A 26,457-nucleotide genomic window follows, 5' to 3' on the forward strand; every position below is an offset into this window, starting at 1 on the left:
CAAATTGCCCTACCCTAACCAAATTGGGAAACATTGACTTAATGTAATATCTAGAACCCCAGATTGCACTTTTGGGGAAACCCTTTCCAGCCTTAACACTTTTGCATAGCGTGCTTACTTCTGTATTGATACACATTGTACTTCTAGGCTTAACTGCGCTACAGTGACCTCGTTGCTAAGTGACCTGTGACCTTGAGTCCCACTGTCACAATGTTTCTCTTTCCGTGTTGGATGGCTTTCTTTCCTTGGTGTGAGTCATCGCCTTAATTTTTGGAGAAGAGGGGGGGGGGGGTCAGAGTATCATAGTTATGTTCATTGGTTAACCAATCACTTCGTGGGCGATGTCAACAGATTCTCTCGGCTTTTACCGCTCAGATATTTTTGACAAATGAATACTAACATTAAATATTATAATCCTATAATTATACACTAGTAATAGTATTTTAATAAATCCTTTAATCAATCATACAAAGTAATTTTTATTATTCGAAACAATTTATGTAGTAATTAATATTTAAGACGTGATGACCACAAGGGGGCTATGAAACAAAACCAAAGTATTTTTTTTTTTTTAAATTCACTTTAGTTAACTCAGAAAGAGAATCAAATAATGCAATTCAAAGTTCCATACGAATACATTTCCTATATGTTGTCATTCATTCTTCCCTACAGTAGCATATTGCGAAACACATGTGTTGATATCATTCCCATGAAGCTTTGCGACACTTAGCGATAGTTTACATCAATTGAGGACGTTGGTAGTTTCGCACAGCTTTTAGAAGCTCACAAACCAGACCTTACAGTAGCGGTTTAATTTCAGATATTCAAAAATGGATGAAAAATCTCAAAAAGGGGTGACTAATGCTGAATTGTTGGTACCTTTCCTTCGCTCTTGCCGAATAGAAAGTTTCGATCCTAAAGAGGGAAGTGTATCAGGTATTATTAGCGAGCTAATATTCCGTTTTTATATCATTAATGAAAGGTTCCGGTAAATTCATTTAGCGTTAATTTGTACCGAAGTATTTAGGAAAACGAATGGATTTCGCATGTGGGCGCTTGGATGTCATGCTTAAATCGGTGTATTAATGTATAAAAGTAACTTGCTGACCTATCAACCAGACAAGAGTCGTGAACTTTGCACCCGCCTCACACAATCAGTGATAAATTCGTTTTGTGGCGATTTAGAACCAGTCTATAATTGCTTTTCTATCGTAAATGCCGAATATTTTTAGTATGTATTTGATTACCATATTTAGTTGACCTCCATATCGGCGAAGGTCACTTTACGATTACATGTGGTAGGGTTGAAGTGCCGATTCATTAACGACGACTCCTAGATCAGTGATGGCCAACCTCTGGCACGCCCGAGAATTTTGCTGGCACGTCAACGATTTACATATGGTATCCTTTTATACGCTTATAAATTATTCAACCTTTTTTTTTAATTGTTATAATACGCACAAGTTAAATTTTTGTTTTACACGAAAGAAAGTAACCAACAAATACAAAGCCTACTTTGTATTTGTTGGGTAGTTTACTACAGCTGTTGCAAACATTTGTTGGTTAACTACAGCTGATGCAACCTCTAGCCATTGGCTGAGGGGCATAATAACACGACTCAACTGATAGAAAAGAACTGAACTTTTCGTTATTTAAAAGCTTATTAATTAACTCAAGTTTATTATCTTTAATATTTTTAGCACATGAAAATTGATATGAAGAGTAACATGGCGGTCGGACCTGTCATATCTGCCGGGCATCTTCCTACAGTGGGCTGTGAACAAATACAATTTTTCTTTTCGTCAGTCGACTCACTGTAGATCCGGGTTTCTCAACCACCGGGCCCTGGCATCAGTTATACCGACCCGCGAGAGGTTCTTCTGAAATTTGTCATTTTTCATGAATAAATATTTTCTCGTGGAAATATTCTATATTATATAATATAAATAATATAATGTTCGTGAATGTAACAAAAAGCTCAGACCCAGAACACCTAAATAACATCTACGTAGGAAATGCCAGTGATGAAGCAGCATATTTTTAAACATGGAAGTATTCATGAGTGATCAGGAATTTTCAGCCATCGAAATCTTTCACCATTGGGAAGTTCATTGGCTGTCCTGCGGTGAAGTTCACGACAGGTTATATGAACTCCGAAAGGAAGCTGGTGACCTGTCCCATTATTTCCAGGATATGAAATGGGTCGCCAGGCTGGCATATCTCAGCGATGTATTTTCTTACATAAACGAGTTGAATTAAAACTTCGGTCCAGATACAACAAAATTGAATGCTTGGAACAAGATCGAATCATTCAAAAAGAAACTCGAACTCTGGTTTAGTATGATTGCAGAAAGAAATCATGAAATGTTTCAGTCGTACCCGCATTATATTATGGAAGTAGATGATTTCTATGTCCACAATTCAGTATCAGATGTTGTTGCAGCCCACTTGAAGATGTTGTTGTCGTTTGAAAAGATTTATCCCGAACATGAGGATCCCCGGAGGCAAAATATGTGAACCCCTTTGATGAACAAAAAGAGACGGTACTTTTAATTCTGTGAGTAGTTGGAAATTCTGGATAAGAATGAAAAATGAATATCCAAATTAATATGAAATATCAATGGGATTTCTTCTTCGTTTTTCCACCACATATGTGAAATTTTGCATTTATTTATATTTGCATTTTCTATCATGACTGTGCTTATAACGAAACAGACGAACCGCTTGCAACTGCCTCCGTTTGGCTGTCACTTCAATTCATCCCACTACCATAACTATATCTGAAATGTTTCAAACACTCAGTTGTAGTAAAAGAAACTAAGTTTAACTTTTTCGATCAATTTTAATTGCTTCGTTAAAGTTGTTTTTAATTCAAAATATCAATTATTGTTGAAACTAGTGTTTAAAATTAAGAGATTTATACATTTTTATTTAATAAATTACATACTTTGCATATATAAATATTGGGCATGTGTATGTGATAAAACCCTATTTATTCGAATATAATTCTCACTTTTTTTCCCCATAATTAAAGCTAAAAATTTGTAGCACGAGATATATGCGGAGATTTTCAGAAATCCAAACAGTGAAATCTTCCTTCCCATTATTCCAAGCAAAAATTAACATTAATTTACATGACTTGAGATACTTAAAGAACAATTATTCGCAAATGACTGAGAAGTGAAAACATACCGCGAAACAGAGAGCAATGGTAGGCCAGTATAGATAGAGCAGCTATGAAGAGGTGCATATGATAGGTGCGGTATTAACAAAAAGATCGCGCGACTAACAGATAAAAGCAAGCCGACAATTGTTGGTTGCGAGTTACTATCGCCTCGACGTGAACATGTTTGAATAATTTTCGTGTGCGAAGTATATTATGCAAAACTTTTTAATGTATTTTTTCATAAAGTAAAATGAAGGGTGCGAGTTATACGCGAAGGTCGAGTAAATACGGTAAGCGTTTCGCCAACAAGTTAACATCCTTCTGCTGTTTCCCCTGCTCAGCTGACGTCTATGGTGAGTTAAAATGGATAAATATTTTTCTCACTGCAGTTTTTTCTTCAAACTAACATCATTAAAATCAATTTAATTATACAATAATCAATTTTACACTGAGTAATATTACATTTATATATAAATAATATATATAAAATTTTATTTATAAAATTTTATATATATATAGAACATAAAAAGGTTCGCCACCACTGCCCTAGATCAAGTTACTCTAGACCAGTAGCGCACTCAGGATTTAATCCGGGGGGGGGGGGGAGTTGAGTAGACGATTTGAGAATACAAACTACGCATCGCATACGACCTATTACTGAGCATCTGCAATGATCGCTAATTCATAAGAAGTATAGAAATAGAAGACAGGGCCAGTGCCGTAACAAGGGCGTGGCGAAAGAGGCACCCGCCTCGGACGCAACTAGGTTTGTGGCTCAAAACGTTAAAAATAAATAAATAGTTATAAAAGTCCGCTATTTTATACTGCATTTATAAATTTCGACAATACGCTGCTTTAGATACAAATTCTGCAACTCATTTTGATGGGGTTAACAGTAAGTATTTAACATATTGCATTTAGTAAAATTTAACTTCGTATATTTAAATTTTTAAAAATTTTTGTCATTTTTGGATTTGGGGGCGCAAGTTAGACACTCGCCACAGGCGCTTCATACCCTCGTTACTGTACTGGATACGACACAACATAAATAAAAAAATATGAATTTATTCATTAGGAAAAGATTTTTGGAAAATTTTCTAGTGCTTTTCCCATTAAGTATGGGGAATGCTCGGGCCCCTTTCCCCCTCCCACCTCTGGGTGCGCCACTGCCCTAGTCCCAAGGATATTGTGACCGTGATGTTTCAGTGGAAAATACCTCGTTCAAGTACTTTAGGATGAGCTTAAGCTGTATAAGCAATTTTTTCCGTTGCTGGTTAGTTAGTTTTGTGCGCAGTCGCAAAGACTTCCAGCGAATTTGAACTGCATAGTTCATACGATATACTGTTAAACAAAAATAGAATTTTCATAGGCAGGAATGACAAATTTAACAGCCGCGCAAGACTGCACAAACAACTACTGGTCGAACACATACAAACACCCGTAAATAGCAAACAATGCACAGTGTCAAATGGACTGACGATACGCTGTTTCTAAGCGAGAAGTTTGTATTATTAAAGAACGTTTTACCCCTGATTTTAGTAGAAACACTTTAATCAGTTGTTATAAAATTGAATTATGCTAAAGAAGTTAAACTACCGAAATGAGTTTGAGTGAAAAATACTTTTAAAATGCTGTCTAGATCGATGCATTCCATTTCTATAATCCTCGCTGTAGTCAGTTGGAGTCCATTTTAGTATGTGCTGCCATCTCGTGGAGACAATTCTTACATGGGATTGAGAAATTATTTTATACATAGTGTATATTTAAATATTAATAATTTGGGGATTTAATTCAGATAGTTAAGCATTCGTTTTACATCCATCAGAATCTACCAAGCTAAAACCAGAAATGAGGGGGTAATATAATAATTAGCGAACAGACAACAGAACTATTTTTTCCTTTCTAAGTATGGATTTCGATTTGAAATCAGCGCACCCATTCAGTGTGTATGTCTCAAATATTAGTAACCTCGTTTCGTTTATTGAATAAACATATTAACATCCTGATATTCTCCTAGGAAATATCCCATCATGGCTGCAGGGTTCTCTTGTACGAGTTGGGAGTGGACTGCTGGAGGTTGGACCCGACAAATATCGCCATCTCTTTGATGGACTCGCGTTGGTCCACAAATTTCACATACAGAACGGTCGGATCACGTATCAGAATCGGTTTCTAAAAAGTCAAACATATAAACGGAATATGAAGGCTGGACGAATTGTGGTTTCCGAATTTGGGACTGTAGCTTATCCTGATCCTTGCAAAAGTATATTTCAAAGGTAAGTTGAGAATTTTTAAAATAAAGTATATAGTAATAATATTAATAATAAAATATATGTAAGAATAATAATATATACCAATGAATAATTGATGCCTGTATAACTCAGAAGTGGCGTTTGTACTTGACCGCACGAAGAAGGTATTTGGTGGTTCAAATCTAGTCGCTGACTAGAGGAAATTTTCTGAGCCTTTTTTTCGACCGGTTCCCGAGTTAGTCGATCTCTGGCACGGACTAGCGGATTTTTTCGTCCCGTAAACTGAAGAAAATCGACCGTCGAGCCCACACAATTTTCAGACATTAAAAATATTGTGTTAGAGACCACGAGATGGCGGCACAAGCTTGCTGCCTTCTTCACTGCGTACCGATGAATCAGTGATAGCCTTGGGCCAACTGTCTCTGATTGGCTACCAGTGGAGATAACTGCCCACTCAGTCTCCAAAAGTTAGATAGGGTTAACGGCCCCGCCTACTCCCTATACGAGAACGAAATAGGCGTTAGCTGATTTTTTTTTTAAATGAATAATTGGGAGAATAAGCATCGTCTAATGTATTAACAGACTTTGTTTATTTTATGCTACTGTGCGTAGTTTTAAAATTACCTATAGTTACTTATTAAATTTTTATATCGTTTATCTGCTTGTTTTGTAATTACTCAGAGGAGAAGAGTATGCAATATTTACTTTAAATTGCATAATCTTTTATTAGGAATAATCACTAAACGTCGATAGATCTTGTCACTAACAATAAGAAACCGAGGCATTCATCCCATCCTATACTATTGTAGATTTTCATAATTGTATTGCTTTTATAGTAGCCTAATATTTGTGTTGCATTCTCGAACTAATTAAAAGCTTTGTAGGGAAATATTTAGATAGCATTTTGGACAGTCTTAGCTTGTGCTTCGCCATAGCAAGTCTGAGTTTTCTTTTCCGATCAAAATTACAGAATTTGATCTTAAGACAACAATTTGCGTAATTCTTCTCCGATGATGCATTTGAAGTTAATTTCACATCGCTGTTTAAAATTCAAACCAAACATCAGCAATCGAAGTGTTTTCAGAAAAATGCTTCGGCAGACTGAACCTTACGAAGTAATATTTGTGCAGAGGAAAAGGAATGCCACCGAGAAAAATAATTTAACTGTTAAATATTGATCATGTGAAGCCTCAGTTTTACTGAGGAGAAACTTCTCAAGTTCATTTAGCTTAATTATAATTTTATGTCCATTTATAAAGTAATTAATCTCGACATTTTTAGTAGCAGTCCTGTAAGTGCGACTTCAACCTAGAACTTTCTTTTCCTGGAATGTTAAAGAACTCAAGTCTAAGAAAAAAATTGTTTTTTTAGGCCCATAAATCTTCCCTCGATTTCAAGGCAAATGTGGCATCGTACAGGTAATGTTAAGGTAATACCCGTACAGGTAATTCCGGTATTACCTGTACGGCATTCTACCGACATCGTACAGGTCCGGTATTACGGGTACATCCCACTAAATAAATAATCAAGTATGCATATCGCGAGTTCCTGGAAAGTAAGTCAGCTTGTGCACTTAGAGAATCCAGAGAAAAATGTAAGAGAACGAAGTTAAACCATGTGAAAAACTAAAAAGTCGTGGGAATACTTTGGCAAGAGCATAGAAAATAAATATCAGGAAGATTGCAAAATGTTCTGGAGGAGGATATTGAAAAAAGGTTAGAAATGAAGGAAAGAGTACTGTAAAAGGAATCAAAGATGATAAAGGCGACATTAAAACTGAAGATAAAATACCCTACATGTCTGAGATGATCGTTTTGAAAGATTGGTGAATGCAACGAGCAATTTCAGTATGGTGGTAAAAACATTCAACCGAAATTAGACCAGAAATACATCAAAAACATGAAATGTGACAAAGGCAACTGGAGTAGATGATAGTCAACCATAAATGATGCTCAAATGTGGAGCTATGTTTCACGATGGCTCCACTGCGTAATTCAGAAAGCCAGGGCGGTGGGACGAATTCCAGATGATTGGAGTAGGGCTTTCATAGTACCATGTATGAAGAGGGAATGTGAGAATTACAGAGGCATTTCCCTATTGACTATTTCTGTTGAGATTTAGGCAAGTATACTTGAGAAATGGCTTAGAAAAATTGTAGGCGCAACACTGCGGAAGAACAGTTTTGGATTCAAGCCAAACAGAGGTTTAAGACAAATAGTTGAGAAATCTTGGGAATATAACAAGGATGTATATTTTAAGTTTCGTAGATTGGGAAATGTCATATGAGTAGGTGCCAATAGAAAGGCATTTCGAAACACTACAATTATATGTGGTGAATGGAACATGATACAGAGCAATTCCTTGTCTATGTTTGAGTTGTACGTCAGCAGTTAGAATGGAAGGAAGTACAGGAAGATGGTTTAATGTTAAATCTGGTGTGAGACAAGGATGTACATTATCCCCTCTGTTATTCATTATCTATATGGATCACATTATGAAGGAAAGTGGTATTAAACCTGATATCAAAATTGGAGATGTTAATGTCAGCTCTTTGCTTTATGCGGACGATGTTATACTTCGCAATAAATCCGCTACAAGTCCGCAAGATTCTCTGACTAAATTGAATAACTGTTGTAATAGATCAGTAATAAAAAGACAAAGACAATGAATATAGGCAGAAACATTGAAAATATCAACTGCATTGTGAATGGAAAACCTGAGGAAGAAATTAAACATTTCAGCTACTTAGGCATGATTTTTAGTGAAGATAGGAAATTAAATATAGAATTAGAAAACAGAACCAACAAAGCTGGTATGGTAGGAAGTCAATTGAATAAATTCATATGGAATAAGAGAGAAATTAGTCGGAACACTAAATTAGCTGTATACAAGACAGTGTTCAAACCAGTTTTAACTTATGGATCTGAGAGCTGGGTCAGAAGTAAAACACTTGACCAAAGACTAGAGACCGCAGATATGAGAGTCCTGAGAAAGATTAGGGGTGTGAACAGATGGCATCAATGGCAATATCATATTAAAAACGAGGATATTGGGAAAGAACTTGACATTGTGCAAATTTTCATGTTGTCATATAATAATAGCATGTACTCCCCTGGAGTGGTTATGTATCAAGACGTAGCCAGTTTATATTCGATTCAAAATGTTACTATTTATAATCATTTTTGTGTATATGCCCATTTGAAGAGTGGTTGTATATCAGATATGATTTGTAGCGTTTTTTGTACTGTTTCCACTGGAATTATCCAACAACCAGCAGGATGGATTTATCATATACTATATGTGTGTTATGATCCATCGAGTCGTTTCCGTCTCCTGACGACTCCACGAACATACTCTCCATTCCGATCTGTCCATCTAATTCTTGGTCTTCTTCTTCTTCTGCTTCCATCAACTTTAGCAAGCATCTTCTCCAGACTGTCATTTGCTCGCATAATATGTCCTAAGTATGACAATTTTTGCTTGATGATCATGGCTTCGAGGGAGCAATCTGGCTTTATTCTGTCTATCACTGATTTATTGGTTTGCTTTGCAGTCCATGGTATGCTTAGCGTCTTCAAACCCATAATTCAAATGCATCTAACTTTCCTCTTTCACTCTTCTCAGGGTCCAACTTTCACATCCATACAGTACCACAGGTAATACCATTGCTTTCACGATTCTGATTTTTGTTGCGAGGCTAATATCTTTAAAGATCTTGCTTAAATTTGTCATTCCGAGTTAATCTTCTAACTTCTTCGGTACAATAACCATCTTTATCAATTCGTGATCCTAGGAACACAAAATTGTTAACTGCTTCCATTTTCACCCCATCTACTTGAGGTTACGTTTAAGACCATACTTAGCACTTTCACCTTTATCTTTCATAATAAGTTCCTCCAAATCTTCTTCGCATTCTGCTAGCAAGGTGGTATCATCTGCATACCTCAAATTATTAACATTTCTTCCACCAATTTTAATTCCAACTGAAGACCCCTCCAGCCCTGCCATTTTTAAAATATATTCACTGTACAAGTTAAACAGGTATGGAGATAAAATACATCCTTGTCACACCCCTTTCTTTACCTATTGTGAAATACTCAGTTTCTCCAAGATCTATTCGGACAGTAGCTTCTTGTTCATGATAAAGATTCCTCAGAAGGATAATGAAATGTTCTGGGACTCCCATTGTTCTTAACACATTCCACAGTTGTACATGATCTACAGAGTCAAAAGCCTTGCTATAGTCAAGGAAACAAAGGCACACATTCTTGTGATATTCCTGCGCTCTTTCTATTATCCATCTCGCATGGGCGATTTGATTTCTTGTTCCTCTGCCTTTTTGAAATCCTGCCTGTTCATCTGGCATTTCTCTCTTCATGAATGGTTCCAGTCTTTTCTGAATGATCTTAAGTAAGACTTTGCTTGCATGAGAAATCAGTGCTATACTTCTGTAATTTTCGCACTTTCTTGCATCACCTTTCTTCAATAAAGGTATATAAACTGATTTTTTTCCATTCTCTAGGTCATGTAGTTGTGATCCAAATTCGCTGACATAGAGCTCTTAAAATTTTAACTGCCTGTTCTCCCATTATACCCATTGGGTATTCCATCTCCTCCTGGTGCTTTCTTACTGGATATCTGTTGCAGTGCTTACCTCACTTCACTCTCCACTGGTACTGGTTCCCGTGTATAATTCTGCTCTACAAATTTCTCAGTAATTTTGGAGTCCTTTCTGTAAAAGTCTTCTGTATACTCTATCCATCTTTCTTTGATGTCTGCAGCTTCTGTAAGATATCCTTTGTGTTTGCTTTTCCATATTGTCACCTTGGCACTAAACTCACCTATTAGTTCTCTGATCTTTTTTGAAAAGATCTCTTGTTTTTCCTTTCTTGTTTTGGTCCTGTATTTGTTGGCATTCCTGGTTAAAGTATTTTTCCTTGTCTCTTCTGGCTTTTCGTTGAAACTCTACATTCAAATGCCATACTTCCTGCAAATTTCCTGTGGCCTTCATTTTCCTCCTTTCCTGAGCAGTTTTGATGGCATCTTCTGACAGCCATTTAAACTTCTTCTTACAAACTGTTGGAATATTCTTCTTTGCATCTGTTTTAATTATATCTTTAATCTCTTCCCATAGTTCATCTGTTTCTCTTTCACACATATTGAGTGTGTTGAATCTGTTCTGTATGCTAATATTGTATTTAGCTGGTATGTTTCCAAGATCATATCTGAACGACCTTTGTGTTGTTTTCAGTTTCCGTAGTTTCACATGAATCGTAGCCACTAATAATTCATGGTCTGTCCCACAGTCTGCACCTGGAAAAGTCTTGACAGATTGAATCGCACTTCTCCATCTTCTTTGTCCAAGTATATAGTGAATTTGATTTCTGTGTTGTCCATCGGGGGGAGGGATATCCATGTGTACAATCTTCTTTTGTGCTGTTTAAAGCAGGTGTTAGCAAGAAACAAAGAATTCTCTGCACAAAACTCAACTAGTCTCTTCTCTGCGGTGTTACGAATACCTAAACCAAAACGACCTGTTATTCCTTGTTCCTCAGTCTCTCCCACTTTTGCATTCCAATCTCCAATAAGTACCCTTAAATCTCGCTTTGGTGCTGCACCTATCACTTCTTGTAACTTGCCATAAAATTCTTCAATGTCGTCTTCTGGTGCCTCTGTAGTGGATGCATAAATCTGAATGATTGTCATATTCATTGGATGTCCACTAACTCTGAGAGAAATGATTCTGTCACTCACTGGATTATTACCCAATACATACCTAGCCATCTTTTTCCTGAGTAAGAAAGATACTCCATTTTTACGACGTATCATATCCTGAGTAATACACCACATAGTCCCTTGACTGAAAATGGCCCATTCTTGTCCATCTAAGTTCACTTATTCCCAATATATCCAGCTTCTTGCGCTCCATTTCCATCTTTATTATTTCCAGCTTACCTTGGTTCATACTTCTAACATTCCAAGTTCCAATGCAAAACAGCGAGAGCCTCCCTTTTCCAACCAGCAACATCCGTGACCAAGCATCCTTCCGGGTTTGACCTGGACACATCATAAAAACTAGTTCTACTTGTGGAAGCCCTCTTTTCTTCCCCAGTTGCATGTTGGATGCCTTCAGGCCAGGGGGTCTTACCATCTAGCACCATATCGTACTTTCTTATTTTTCGGATGTTCATAGAATGTTCTTGGCAAGGTACAGAGGTGGTTTGCCATTGCCTTCCTCTGGAATATTTTTAGACTTTCCAGTCTAGATCCGCACTGTTCTGTGAAAAACGGGGGCACCTCTGAAGGATGCGACTCTTTGCCACGCAGCGCGGTCTTGGTAAAGAAGAGGCTAAGTCTCTGTATTAGAGATGTATTGCGCATATCTTTACCCTGGAATAATTCCCTGTAAAGAAAATTATCCCTTACCCCCTTATCATATACTATACACTCCTAAAAAATAGTGAAAAATATTTGAAGTAGCGCGCGCGACACAAAGTGAGCGAGACTGGTGAAAAAATAAACGTACTATAGCAGCGTAGGGCTAATGTAACATTAAGGCAAGACTATTGTCGGAAGACATTTCGATAATTACATGAATGGTAAATATTTCTTTGTCGTTTCATAGGTTCATGTCATCATTTTCGAGGGGTGAGACGACTGATAATGACTTGGTGAACGTCGTACAGTACGGAGATGAACTCTACGCATGCACAGAAGGTAATGTCATTAATAAGGTCAACATGGAGACATTGGAAACGGAAAAAAGAGTGAGTATATGCTAGCACACATAACTGAAGGTAACAGCTGCTGCCAATGTAACACTAAAAACCATAAATAGTTACTATAAATAAGGTACGAGGTCTTCATGTATTTTCTGAATATAATTGGAGTACCACTTAAGTTAGAAATTTAACTTTATACGATTCAGGCTAGTTAATCTTCATTACCTTCCACAATCTTTTTATTTTCTATAGGTCAATATCAGCCGTTATGTTGCCGTACACATTGCAACAGCCCATCCTCACAGCTCGAGAGAGGGAGATGTGTATAACCTTGGAACCACCTTCGGATCCAATCAGGCTTATCACATTATCGAGTTCCCTCATACTGGTAAGAGAAAAGAATTGATTTAAAATTTCAAATAGCTTTAGATGTTACCGTAGTGATGCATTTAATGTTTCAGGATCAGTAGCGCCACCTTTTATATTTCTCAATACAATTCATTGTTTATGTTTCCAAGACATCGAACAACTGCTTATTCCTTAAAACACGTGACAGAATGATTAGCAAACAGTATGAAGTGTGTTCCGATCCTAAGAATGCACTCACTGAATTTGACAAATTTCAGTGCATTTTTCAAAAGGCTTAAGATAGTTTTGTCTATCCTCCATCACCCAATCTAATATTGGCCTTTTGATGGATAAAGTTGGTTGTTTACAGTATTCTATTCGTTACAGATGGACGTGAATCAACCTTCAACAGAGGCAGGATCGTGACCACCATTCAGTCCCGACACCGCTTCTATCCCAGCTACGCTCATAGTTTTGGGATGTCCGAAAAGTACTTCATCTTCGTGGAACAACCCCTTTGCTATTCTATACCTGCAGTGATGATAAGTGGATTCACTGGAAAGAGTATTTCTGACAATCTGCACTGGTATCCTAAAGAAAAGGTAAATGCATTTTAGAAGAAACTCTGCGAATAAATTCAATTTGAAGAAAATATTATCTATTTAGGAAGTGACGTGATTTAAACTCCCAATCACAACCACTTGGAAAAATAAGATGTTGTAAAACTCTCTTTGTTTACATGTATCTGCAGGCACGATTTGTAGTTATCCGAAGAAGTACTGGAGAGATTTTAAAAGGGAAATACTTCGCCGATGCCTTTTTTGTGTTCCACCACATAAACGCCTACGAAGAAGACAACCATCTTGTTGTGGATATGTGCTGTTATGAAAACGGTGATGTTATCAAAGCTTTATACGTCAAGAGCTTGGAAGACAGTGCTACTAATCCGAAACAGTTTGAGTCGATGACAAGAAGTTGTGCCAGGAGATACGTGCTACCCCTGGATGTTCCTGTACAGAATAAGGTAAGCAGTTTGATCTTATATGTATATAATCATCCAGATCCATATATCTGTTTAATGAGAGATGAATGATTTTTCGCATATGTATGGTTTTCTTCAGGTTGACAACAAAAGCAGTCTTCGCATTACACTCTGAAATTGTATCGAGTATTAAAGTACAGAAAATTACAGCTTGTATCCTTTCGCTTCAGACAGTAAGCGAATCCTGTTTTTGCAACACCGATTGATGAATCTTCTGTCGGGCTGTGTCACAGTAGCAGCTCATGGTATTGCAATTCAACACTCATTGGAATAACTTATGTTGCTAAAATGATTCAAGCTGTCAGCGTGTGGCCTTTTACAATGCGAAGCAAGATCCTGACCTCACCTTTTTTTATCCTTTTATTTGGATAGTAAATGAAACCAGGATCTGCTCGTAATAGACTATTTCCTTTTTAATGTTTTCATTACCAAAATAGACGTCTCTTAGCCTGTAATATTCTGGAAATAGATACACTAACTCTCCACATCATCATCTCCCAGGCTGAGATGGCACTCCTGCATATAAGACGCGATGCACTTATTATAAACAAATCCTCTGATTTTTATTCCTCAAAAGGATTAGCTGGATTTTTTAGATCTAGCTTTTGAAAAGCGGTGGAAGACTGGTCTCTACCCTTAACTGTCACAGAAACCTGATCACACGTTTATTCGTGGTTTTAGAGCATAGCCAGCATCTGCTGTCATCTCCTGTTGATATTCAGGTTGTGGTTTGCAATAGTTCTACAGTCGATATTTCCAATGTGGAGGTTAAAATCTGGAGTCTCTGGAGGAACATTGCTTGCCAGCGCAAGAGACAAACTAACTCGGGAACAGGCTTGAGAAAAATTTCCTCTAGTCGGCGACAGAATTTGCAATGATCTTTCTTCAGGAGGACCAGAGAATTATGGTATAAGAAACGCAGCCACATGGCTGTACAAACACGCAACTCCAAAGTAGTCTGTTGTAGGTGTTTGTATCCTGTGATCAGCTTTGATTTATGGAAGATAAAAAAACTTTTCCTACGCCAAAGAAACTAATTTTAGAATCAGTTAAAGGAAAAGAAACGTAGATTTCTTTTCCTTTAACTTTTCCATTGCTACAATGTTGTCATTTTTAGCTACTGAGATTCTACGACGGTACCATCGAAATGAGTCATAGCAAACCCGTTAGGTTTATTTCAATCTCACTCACGAAAGGTAGGAAACCTATTGCACATTTTAGTGCTAAACCATAGCATTAAGCTACAGTCTTAGAATATAATAGTATTCATACTAGGTGGTGCGAGAAAATTCCATATGTATTGAACAATTCGTTCAATGCAGAGACAACATACTCGGGGTAAAGTGAAGTGGCTTTCGGTAATATACCCAACATCGTAGTGGTTGTTTTCTCTAGAATGATGAAGTCATCAGCAGTCATCATCTTACTAGCTGGAGACCATCAATTACTTAGTAATCACATAAATTCCATTATTCTCTTCAAATGTCTTCGCTAACCTTACTCACCTTTCAACAAATATCATTGACAGATTTGGAGAACCTCATGTGGTTTCTGTTCATTTCCAATGCGTCTCCTTGAATCTGGCATCGAATCCTTCTCAACAAGCTAACATCGTATGATATTCCTCCTACCCTTGGTAATTAAATTCACAGGTTCCCCTCTGGTTGTTCTATGCGTGTCCTGGTGAATGACTTTGTCTTCTCACATTTTAGTTGGAATATTCCAGTTTCTGTACTCTCACCTATGTTCTTCCTCCTTTATGTCAGTGTCCTAACAATTTTAGGGTAGATTTATATTCATATATAAATAACTTTAGTGAAAAGCATTTATGTGAAATGCGTTCTTTTAAACCATCAATTCATAGTTTTCCAAAGATAGTATTATGATTCGTCTTCATTCGAGGAATCTTGCACTCAAATGATTGAAGCTTCGAGATCTTTCATAATGTTTTTAAGACTGATTTGTTCGCCATTCTCGTGGGGTGAAGACAATTTAGCGAGTGTCAATGCTATTAAAACACAGTCCTTATATCCAAATGCCAGAAGTATCACTATATAGATAACGATTGTTGGTATCACTGAAAGTGACGTCAGAAAATGATTCTGAGAGGAGCGGAAGTAAAATGAGTGTCATAATCCGTCCGAATAGCACCATAAATAAGGTAAGTGGAATGTTCTTCTTAGGTAACGAGTTGTTTCCTCCTGGCGAAGAATGGCACTGATAAATATGAGGCCGTATAGTTCAAAGTAGAGGTGGAAAAGATAGTTAATGGGACATGGATGTAGGCTGAGAAGTAAAGAGGAGTTAAGTGGGGAATGTTTTCACAAATTATCTTGGCAAGTGGAAATTGGGGATTATCCACATCGACGAGATCCTTTGGTCTTAGGACGTGAAGAACCCTTATGAAGTCTGTTCATCTGAAGGGAGTTCTGGTCCATACACTAAGACAGGTTACAAAAATGAATGAAGAATGTTGAATTTGATTGAGACATGAAGTCTTCAGATTTTCGAAAATGAGGGTGATGTGACGAAAATATTTATCCTGTTTGAGGCATTTGATACATTGACACGAAAGATTTCAATTGATAAACAAGAGGAAGAGATGAGGGCCATCTTCTACAGTTGTACAAAGAAATGGGGATCGAAGAGCATTTCTGCATGGAGATGGTTTGTGTATGGAGTGGATTGTCAGAAAGGGGTTTGAATGCAGAGAATAAATGATGATTCTCGCGACTCGATGGGGGTTCGTTGATGATTATATATGTAATAGAATAATTAGTAGTCTCGTGAATTGTCTACCCAGCCTTTGTGAGCACCTTCTGGATTGTACGAAATGGAGTATGGAGTCAGTGCTGGATATTAGTAGAGGACGCCATTGTAAATTATGAAGATCACATTTTTAGAGAATAATTGTCAGGGATTTCAACTGTTTGCACCATGAGACTGATTGGTGGTAAGCTCGCGTATATAAAACTGAGATACTGAATAGATTATACAAACATTTAATCTCGTATTTGCCACTCTTTTCAGTTAACTAGCTAATCATTAGATATTGGATAATTTTTGACAGTCATTTTTTTTTCGATACGTTTCATGATTATTTTTCCCAGTTAACGGAAAGCGGTGGATATTAGAGCAGTTTTTTTCCCCTTGCATTAGATATATTGCCTAAGATGGCGAGAATGCAAGCAATTCATGTTAGTTGTATGATGAACTGTGTCTGGAACAGTTTCCTCTGGAAATTAAAAAACTAACCGCTTTCTCCTGTGCAGGTGACGTCCACAACGAATCTAATTGGCTTGAAGACAACCGAAGCAAAGGCTTTTCAGCAAAGTGATGGTTCCATATTTCTCGTCCACGAGAACCTAACAGATACAGGTAATGCCAAGAGCAGCTTAGAAGTTAAGTCAAATTCAAATCTTGTTACTAAAAGATCGCTTAAATATTTTATCTAATACATGTCGGCTTCAAAAAGTGAAATGATGCATGTTGTCATACCTGTCTTTTCCACCTCCAAGATGTATTACTTTTGTTACGCGAGTAATTGTGGCAACAGAGCAGTTGCCATAGTTACAGTGTAACATGATTGAAGTGGTTCGTTAAAATAGACCTTTTAGTTCTTTACATTCTTGTCATTCGAATTTTAGCATTTGCTTTATTTCTGTGAAATCGCAAAAAAACTTTGTAATAGATTACTATCCAGTATATTAACGACACCATCCATTCGATGTACAATGGCTAGTTATTATTGGTTTGGTTTTACGATATTCTAATCACAAGATAATCCCAATGTTCTTTGTTTCCGCTTTGGTTCTTCGTACTATTATTTTACACGTTATTTGAATAAACAGTAATAATAAAGTTGAGTTTGTTTCTAAGAACATTCACGTGTTGTCTCATTGCAGGAGCCGGAATGGCCGAGTTGCCGAGGATCAACTACGAAAAGCACAATGGAAAGAAGTATCGATATTTTTACGCCTGGGGAAGTGGAGGCATACGACATTCGCTGGTGAGTATAGTTTGAAGTACCCCCGATACTGATAGAATTCGAACCCATTCAACTGGTATAGTAGGTTCTGATCGCGTTGTTTTAATTCATTGGGAAATTGGTCATTTTTGATATTTTTTTTTGTGCAGTTGAAAGTGAACGCGGAGACCAAGGAAATTTGGACTTGGAAAGAAGAGAATGCTTCATGTTCCGAACCAGTGTTTGTGAATAGACCAGGAGCCAACGAGGAAGACGATGGTAAGTAGCGTAATTATGAGTTAGAGTTTGATGGGGGATTGTCTGTAAGTCAGTCCCCCATAAGGAATACATTTTTGAGAAGTGGTTTCTTGGCTGTAATATGTCAAAAGGATCACTTATTTCTTAAAGCGCTAGCTTTACGTACAAAGGAAAATAGTTAACTTTTCTGGATATAGAACAGCTTTTATTTTTATCAGGAAGTTTACTTCCATGTAGCCTTCCGGGTAAACCTGCTGGGTGCACTGCGGAGCGAATTGTGAACGTCCATGATGTGTGGAAATCTCTGACGTCGAACCAAGAAAAATCACTGAGCATGAGTCATTGCTATTCCAATTTTACAGGTGATCAAGCCGAGCACGCATTGTAGATAGTCTGGTAACAGAAAACGTCTGACACAGATTATTTCTTTTCATCCAAGCAATAAGCTCTGATGATATTCTAATAGATACGCCATGCCACACACGCATATCAAACGAGCCAATGGCAGTCGGATGTGTGCAACGCAACTTCCCAACATACGGAAAAATATCAGTTCACGTAGGATGTTTAGGTAAAGTCTGTTTTTAGGAGATAGTTAAGAGAATTATTTCCTTCGAAACAAACAGAACAGGTTCATTTGCTTCGGCATAAAGACTTCGAATAGACGACCTGCAAACATTCTCGTTTAACTGGATCGTTTTAGGAGTGAGGCTACTACGAGCAGCAACTATGGTGGACACAATTATGGTTGCATCCCATATTAGCGGAGTGATATCGGAATGAGATCCCTTTTGACGTTACTGATGAAGAGATGTGTTCAGAGCTTAAAAATCAAGGAGTGATAGGGATGACAGGAGCGGGGGACCTCTCGGTAATAGTACGTTGTTCCCATTCTGATAAACAGGATTGATTCTGACATATCATTCTTACTTTCAACACACCTAAACCTCCATCTGTAGGAGCACAATGCCTCAACTGTCCTCTTAGGCTGTACATCCCTAATACATTTACAAGTCAAATATGGACATGCCCAAATTGCCAGTGATTTTTACTATCTGAGCCAGATGTCGTTCTGAAGAACATAATAAATTATACACTGCGAGAAAGAAAAAAAAACACTAAGTATGTCAAATGTGAGGGAGATCATCAAAGGATGCGAAAGACGAAGGATTCAAAGATCAAAATTGATGAGAATATCTCGTATCAGAATGCAAAGAGAAAGATAGCCTTACAACAGTGTCCTAAAACCTTCATACAGTTGAGTAGGAAGCACTTGAAATATCAATAGAGACACAAACCAGTATATGTTTATCCATCCACTAATTTCAGAATATCTGAACTTTATGATTGTGATTTCTTCTGTTTGGAGTGCATTAATGGCCTCACTCCTAAAATGATCCAGTTAAATGAGAACGTTTGTAGGTCGTTTATTCGAAATCTTTATGCTGAAGCAAACCTGTTCTGTTGGCTTCGAAGGAAACACTTCTCTTAAGTATCTCTTAAAAACATACTACGCAGACTAGAATTTTTCCCTATGTTGAAAGTTGTGCTGCACCATCCGACTGCCATTCGCTCGTTTGGTAGGGGTGGAAGAGCGTATACAAGCTATTGGTACGTATGCTTGACACTATTGCTTGCAAATCTACTTATTTGAGCTCAATCATTCCCCTTCTGGCCGTGCTAGCCGAAGAACGTCAATGAACTCGAGAGCAATCGAATACTGAATGAAACTACCATGGATTTGTGTGTGTGTGTGCGCGCGCATCTTTGTCACGTGCTGTTCTGTGTAACCTACTTGTTTAACTACGAAGAGTGTTGTCTGACTGCGGTTTTCTTTGCAGGTGTGATTCTTTCTTCCATCCTTTACCATAATGACGACCGCAAGGTGTCGCTTCTTGTTCTTGATGCCAAAACGTTCAAGGAAATTGGCAGAAGTGACTTCCATACTGCCTCTTCTGTTCCGGGAGATTTCCATGGAATCTTTGTCCAACAACCTGACAGCATCGAAGGTGTGAAGAACTGAAAGAAATACGACTTCACTGCACATTCTTATAAGTAAATAGAGAAGCTTCCAGGAGTGAGTGCCATCTTCCAGCCTGTCCTTAGTAAGCTTGTATCAACTTGGAGCTCATTACGCGTCTCAATTGTTTGTTCTCCAATTTTTGCGTTAATACTCAAGTCGTTTTTCATGTTAAACTGTCCATTTAATGACCTCATTTGATCCGAACAGATGGGTAGGAATTAATGAAAAGTGATATCAGAACTAAATTTGTAAGCAACTTGTTGAATTCATGAGGCGACTTTACTGGGATGGTACCCACACAACCTCGTTTATTTAGGAAGCAGTTTTTCCAGTGTGCTGTAAAGTAGTCCAATGCATTGTAAATAACCTTGTAAAATTAAAGAATTTATTTACTAGGGTCTTGCAAAAAACAAATATACATCGGAAACTTTGTGAGAGGACCATTCCACAACTTCGAATATTAGCTTATTGTAAAATATGTTTTGCCTTCCTCCACGAAGTCATTCTATCTGTTTTGCCTTCGCAGAACTAAAAGCCGTTCTCTCCAATACTCAGAATTCTTGGGGCGTGTACTATTTCATTTTTGCAATACTCGATTGCTATGTAAACAATACGTAATCAAATTTGTTTGAATATAATAAAAGTTATCACACTACTTGATATGAATGTATTTCAGTGATATGCCAAAGTTTCGTGGGTTACTGAGGTTTACGAAGGTGCCCGTTACTTCAACCTTTGGGAAGAATGAAGTCGCAGAGATGCGATCCATTTCCATCTTTTTAATGTCGCCAGAGATGCGATCTTTTTTTAATAGTAAATTGCCTCCATTTGTAAATGTAGAAGAGTTTGCCATTTACACAATCCATAGGTATGTGGCTCAGGGGAAAGATCCCTCATTAATATTCCAAATCGTAGTTTGCGGAGCTGTGAATATAAAGCTCTTATTTGTTTAAGTACATATCTCCAGCATTGGATTACAATAACATTTGCACCTCAGGATACTGAGGTGCAAATGTTATAGCTCACTTATAGCTGTATTGAGAACTGCCTGTTAATTTTAAGCAAGAATTTCACATGCCACATAATGCGAACGTGTTTATATTTTTCGTGCTAATTCAGGTCTCCAATAAATCGGGGGGGGGGGCAATTCATATCCCTTCTAAACAATCAAATACAACCATTCATACAGCAAGATTCGAACCCGCAGCGTATTTAGGGGTGGAGACGTGATCTACCACATCCAAACATATTTCTACGTGTGGTTATTATTAGGATAAATGTGGGATTAAGATACATATACTTAATCCCACATTACGTAGGGTCAACCTGCCCTCCCCCAAAGGGACCGGGGAGAAAGAGGGGGAACCCCATACGAATAAATAAATTAGGACAAATCGCATAACACAACTGGACATGAAAGAAATTACAACTCCAAGTTAGAGCTTCACTTTCAATGACATATCGCCAAATAATTTTCCGTTTACGTTTAGTTGTGGGTGGGTGTTGTAACTTGAATATATTCATGTGCACTGATTAAGCTTATTTTATATCTTTAGTAAAAGCTGTAACTGAAACTACTCTTTTATGGTGGGAGATGCACTGATAAAAAAATAAGTCTTCTTTCTTAAAAGCACGCTGTTCTTGCACAGGAGCTTGGCCAATAATAATTCATACTTTTTAAATTGCTCGCTAATTAACTTATAAGCTGTTTACTGCTGTGTACAGGATTCCACTGTTTTGTGCTGCTTATCCAAAAATCCATAAAGAATAAACATGTGGTTCTAGCGGATTTCGACTTCGATTTTGCCAAAATCTGCCTTAAAGTTTGTCGATTTTTTAGCTTCCTGATACCACAGAATTTCGCTTACTGCAATTTCAAGGAAATTGAAGACAGAGGACATTCCTTTAACACTGATTTAAATAAAGTACCGGACAAGCTTGAATTTCTTTAAAAATTCATTAAATATCAGGGATTCTCTTGCGACGTTATTTTTTAGTTATGATAGGTTTAAATAGGAACGAAATGCTGAGCATGTGGTTAGACTTAAACTTGCTTTCTGGGACTGATGTTTTATGCCAATCCTGGAAAGCAAGTTTAAACCCAATAACTGCGAATATTTAACACACAATTATTCTTCTTATGTTTTCTGCTTCAAGTGTGTGCAAAGTGCATGACACTCAATCTTCCTTGGGATATTTCCCTAATTTATAATTCTCCTGTATTATTTAGATGTGTTTCCGGATCAGCAAATCTTGAAACTGATGGAACGTCTGTTTTAAATAGTACATAATGCTGATACTTGGCATTTTTGAAATATTTTATGAGCTAACTGTCGCTTTTAATGCATATCTGGATGCGCTATAGCAGTGCTTCCCAAACTTCTGGATGTCAGGGCCCCCTTTGCAGAAATTAAAATATTTCACGGCCCCCCTCGAAAAAAAATCGTAATAGAGAGATATATTATTATAATATTTGTTGTATTTATATTCAATACAAAACATAAACAGCGAATATTGCAAAAATCAAATGCATATATTACATTTTTTGCCTCTTACCGTTTGGTTCTGAAGACGATGCGGGCTGTTCTGGTAAAATATGAAATACTGTCCTTTTTTTGAGTCTGTTTCTGCTTCTTCTGGTTGTTCGCGGGAATTTTGTTTATTTTTTATCAGCCAATTATCCATCTCAGGGTTAAATTTTTTAACGTACAATAGATCAAATAATATCACCACTTACCGATACTGGCACACCACAGACTGATAACATGAAATTAGTGAATATTACCTGAATAAGGGAATCCCCGGACCAGGAACATTTTTCTTTTTTGTGACTTTTCTCCCTTTACGGTAATTAAGCCTTAAGCGAAACAGACAGCAAAGGCAGGTTATTAAAACGTGCATAGGATTGGTGCGGTATTAACAAAAGATCGCGCAACCGAAAGATAAAAGCATAGCTGACAATTGAGTTGAAATGCTAACTCTCTTCAACCGAATTCCATATGTGAAACTTAGTTTTAACACTTTTACGAATTTTAACACGTTCGGGTGAATTTTATTGCTGCCTTGGGAAATCGAACTCACATACATCTAATTAATAACAATAGTTTTTAGTTAGATACTGTGTTTGCCCATGCAACATATGGTTTTGTTTCTGTTTATATATACAGCATAGATTCTGTATGAGGGATATGTGATTCATTAATTAGTGTGTTTTTATCCCAGTTGTCTCTAATTGCGCTATTTTTTGAGAAATATATTACACAGACTCCTCATACCTTATTCACTGGCATAATAAAAGTACTTGTTTTTATTGCCTCTGCAGTATAGTGGCTGTTAGGGGGGGTTAAAAGTAACTCTTTGCAGTGGTAAAGACTGTTAGTCTTTACCACTGCAAAGAGTTACTATCTCCCCACATGAACTTGTTTAAGCCTTTTTTCATGTGTGAAGTATATGCGAAACTTTTATTGGTAACAGAAAACTAGCTCGGATGACAGTGATAATATAAAACGAGTTTTGATATGTATATAAAGTCAATATCAACAGTCCTTGATTATGAACGCGTGATGAAAGGGACCACCAGGGAAGATTTGGAGCTTCCCTGGAGAGCATTCGAAGTAAATACAATTAACCACTGCTTTGAAATGAAACATGAATAAGCAATATTTACTAATATTCATTAAGCGCCGAAATACGCTAGAAGCAAAGTTTGTGAACCAACACCAATGTGTGAATTTTTCCATTAAAATATATAAAAGAAATAATAAATAATAAAAGTTAAATACGTTTCTTTTAAAATAAAAAAAAATCTACTTAGTCTTAAAACATTTTAAATTTGTATTCATTATTTCACGGCCCCCAAGGGGGCCGCGACCCACAGTTTGGGAAGCGCTGCTCTATAGCACAGATGTTAGTGGCGCCATCTGGTGTTTAGAGGTATAAACTATTTAGCCACGATGGCAGCTTTTCATCCAAATCGAAAACGGCCTAAGTCAAATATTTTTCTACGTATAATATAACTAAAACTCAAACGTTTACTGTTGTTTGAATGTTGGAAATCATCCAATTACCACTGGGAATCGTTAAGAAACTTAAGAACTTTTATGGTATCAGAAAGATAAAAAATCGACCAACTTGAAGGCAGATTTTGGCAAAATGTCGAAACCCAAATCAGTTGGACCAGATGTTTATTTATGGAAAGTATTCTGGAATATGCAACGCAAAACAGTGGCTACTTGGAATCCTGTACACAGCAGACGCAACAAGATCTGTACGTTATCTTTAACTACTTCTCTACCCAGTTTTGCATAATCGGCAAACAAATATCTCCTCATACCATTTCCTATATCATTAAGGTACAAATTAGTAGTAGTCGTGCACGGGTCCTTGCAGCACACCACTAGTCACAGGTATTCTCCTGGACTGTGTTCTTCCATAAATCACACTGATATCCTTCCATCAGCTGCCATGTAGTATCCTGTATAAATTCTTCACAAAGTTAACCAGCATCAGCGTGTAGCCATTCCTCTTATTCAACTCGGGCTGCATAAAACTTTATAATAAAGTAAGTAAATAACTGGGACATGACTTGCACTTCGCTTAACCATGTTGCCTCTCCTATAGCATCCTGTTTGTATCTATCCATTCACGAATTTTGTCGTTAACAAACTACATCAAAACATGAATTTCAACTTTTTAGAACTCGAGGATTAAGAAAGAATATCCCCTTACTCAATGCTGAAAAGGAGTATGACATGTCATATCAAGTATTTCATTCAGTGGTTCGTGTTTAGTTTTATAATCGCAATGAAATAGTCTGTAGTTTATTTACGTTAGCGTAAGAGGAATCCATTTCCAAACGGAATCAGAATTATGCTGACTCTTTGGAATACGCAAGAAAAACATATCCACCCAAATAGGAACTCTATAACCTTTAGGCCGCCGGTGCCCACTCGGTATGGACAATGTCCTTAATCTGAAAAATCCAATTTCAAATGATGGTGTGCTGGATGCCTTTCTTTCTGGAGCCTTGAATTTTTTTTTTTTTTTTTAATCCGGCAAGTAACCGCCCAGGTGAATGCTGCAATTAGCGCACTGATTCGTAGCCAAAATTGCTTTGAGCGTAACTGCTAACTAAAGTCCGCGGTTAAAGGCACAGCATACCAGCATATTATCCAGCTGTAGAAGACGTATTTGGGATAATTTTTCAGTTGTTTGATTGTTGGTTTGCGACCACCAACTTAGCTAGTGAAGTCTTGAAGCTAATTGAGCAAGTACCACATTTCACTTTTTATCGAAGCCGTGTTTGGTCCTCGGGTTAAATTAAGATTTATGTCATTGTATGCAAGTTCTTAACTTCTGGGAGTAATCCCCACTTAAAAAAACCGCTCTCTATTTAAATAAATTTATGCAGTCCACCAATTCTAGTGAGAGTTATGGTCAGTGCTTTTTTTGTGGAAAAAAAAAGGTGTCGATACTCGCCATGAAGGTGTTACTGCAGCAACTTCCACACTTTCAACATATCCTTCGATATACTTTCGTCGTCTCACTTTGGCATTCTTTGTGCGCTTCACTCTACTTATGATCGTAAATATTTTTTCTTAATGATATTTACATTAACTGTTCTTTTCGGGATTCTCGAAAATAACTGATTTTACCAACTTCCTTTTTTTTACTCATTGGCATAAATTAACTACTTAATTTGAACAATGATTGCACTAATTTAACTTTGATTAATTCAAAACTCACGTGAGCATCTGCCTGTTGCAGAGTGAATATAGAACTCAAACTGATATTGGAAGCAATCGGAACTGAACACAACTTCCTGTTTCCGGGCTGCGTACCAACCTATGAAACAGGAAAGCAGGATACCAACTTATGAGTAATCAAAACTGAAAATTCCATTCGTGAACACAGTGCCATCTACCGGAATATTTATAATACATTTTGCTGTCAATAAATCGCACAATTTTAAAAACTTAAAGTGCGTACCGCCAGAAAAGAGAAGAAAAAAAAAGCCCTGGTTATGGTTATTCCCATAACGTGGCATTCCTTGGTTATTGAAGCCTAAGAAACAGGAAGTAGTCGGCAGTATTTATGTCACATCGAGTGACATTAATGCATGACTCCTGCTGGCTGTATCAAGGATTAAACCTCCAGCAGTGGAGAGAGACAGACAGCCACACTGGTTGTGTGCACCTGGGGATTGTCGAGAAGCAAAAGGCCATGTTTTAACGGTCGTCATTTGTTCAACTTTGCGATAGCATCTTGCGAAACAGATCGTGTGTTTATTATTCGTAGGAAGCCAAGCAACTACTACAGAGCTTATAGTGAGTTTAAAAGTCGTGAGGCCATAATCCAAGATGAAATATGCTTATACAGGGCGTCTCAAAAAATGTATACATACTTTGAATGACATAACAGTTAACTTTCACATTGTAAAGTACACTACATAAATGTACTTTTCTTCCCTCAACGTCTGTGTTCAAACTGATGACTGTCCTGGTTCAGAAATCGCTGATAACGTGCAGCAATAGAATTGCGAACACTGAGAATTATTTCGTCTTGTAGCTGGGCGCATTCTCTTTCGATTGCTGCTTTCAAGTCGTCGACTGTTGTCGGTTTTAAAGTGCAAACTTTATCCTCGATAGCCGTAAGAAGAAGTCCATTGGCGTGAGGTCTG

General features: G+C 37.3%; 1 protein-coding gene across 3 annotated transcripts; it reads left to right on the top strand.

The window, feature by feature from the left end:
• Positions 1-767: 767 nt before the first annotated feature.
• On the top strand, positions 768-20,192 carry LOC150105301 (carotenoid-cleaving dioxygenase, mitochondrial-like). 3 transcript variants are annotated; one of them, XM_090394071.1, is made up of 10 exons: positions 768-936; positions 5,184-5,442; positions 12,044-12,185; positions 12,393-12,528; positions 12,876-13,090; positions 13,240-13,512; positions 16,803-16,908; positions 17,436-17,539; positions 17,668-17,776; positions 19,597-20,192. In XM_090394071.1, the coding sequence occupies exons 1-10, from the start codon at positions 831-833 to the stop codon at positions 19,776-19,778; spliced, it is 1,632 nt and encodes a 543-aa protein (XP_090250197.1). In that variant the 5' UTR covers positions 768-830; the 3' UTR covers positions 19,779-20,192. The 3 variants fall into 3 exon arrangements, with proteins under 3 accessions (XP_090250197.1, XP_090250198.1, XP_090250199.1); XM_090394072.1 differs by having other exon boundaries at positions 799-3,519; XM_090394073.1 differs by lacking the exon at positions 768-936 and adding an exon at positions 3,966-4,061.
• The last annotated feature ends 6,265 nt before the right edge of the window (positions 20,193-26,457 follow it).

This window comes from Typopeltis vanoorti, chromosome 6, assembly GCF_054136105.1.
Source record: "Typopeltis vanoorti isolate ZY-2024b chromosome 6, IOZ_Tvanoo_1.0, whole genome shotgun sequence".
In the NCBI taxonomy this organism is placed as follows: Eukaryota; Metazoa; Arthropoda; class Arachnida; order Uropygi; family Thelyphonidae; genus Typopeltis; species Typopeltis vanoorti.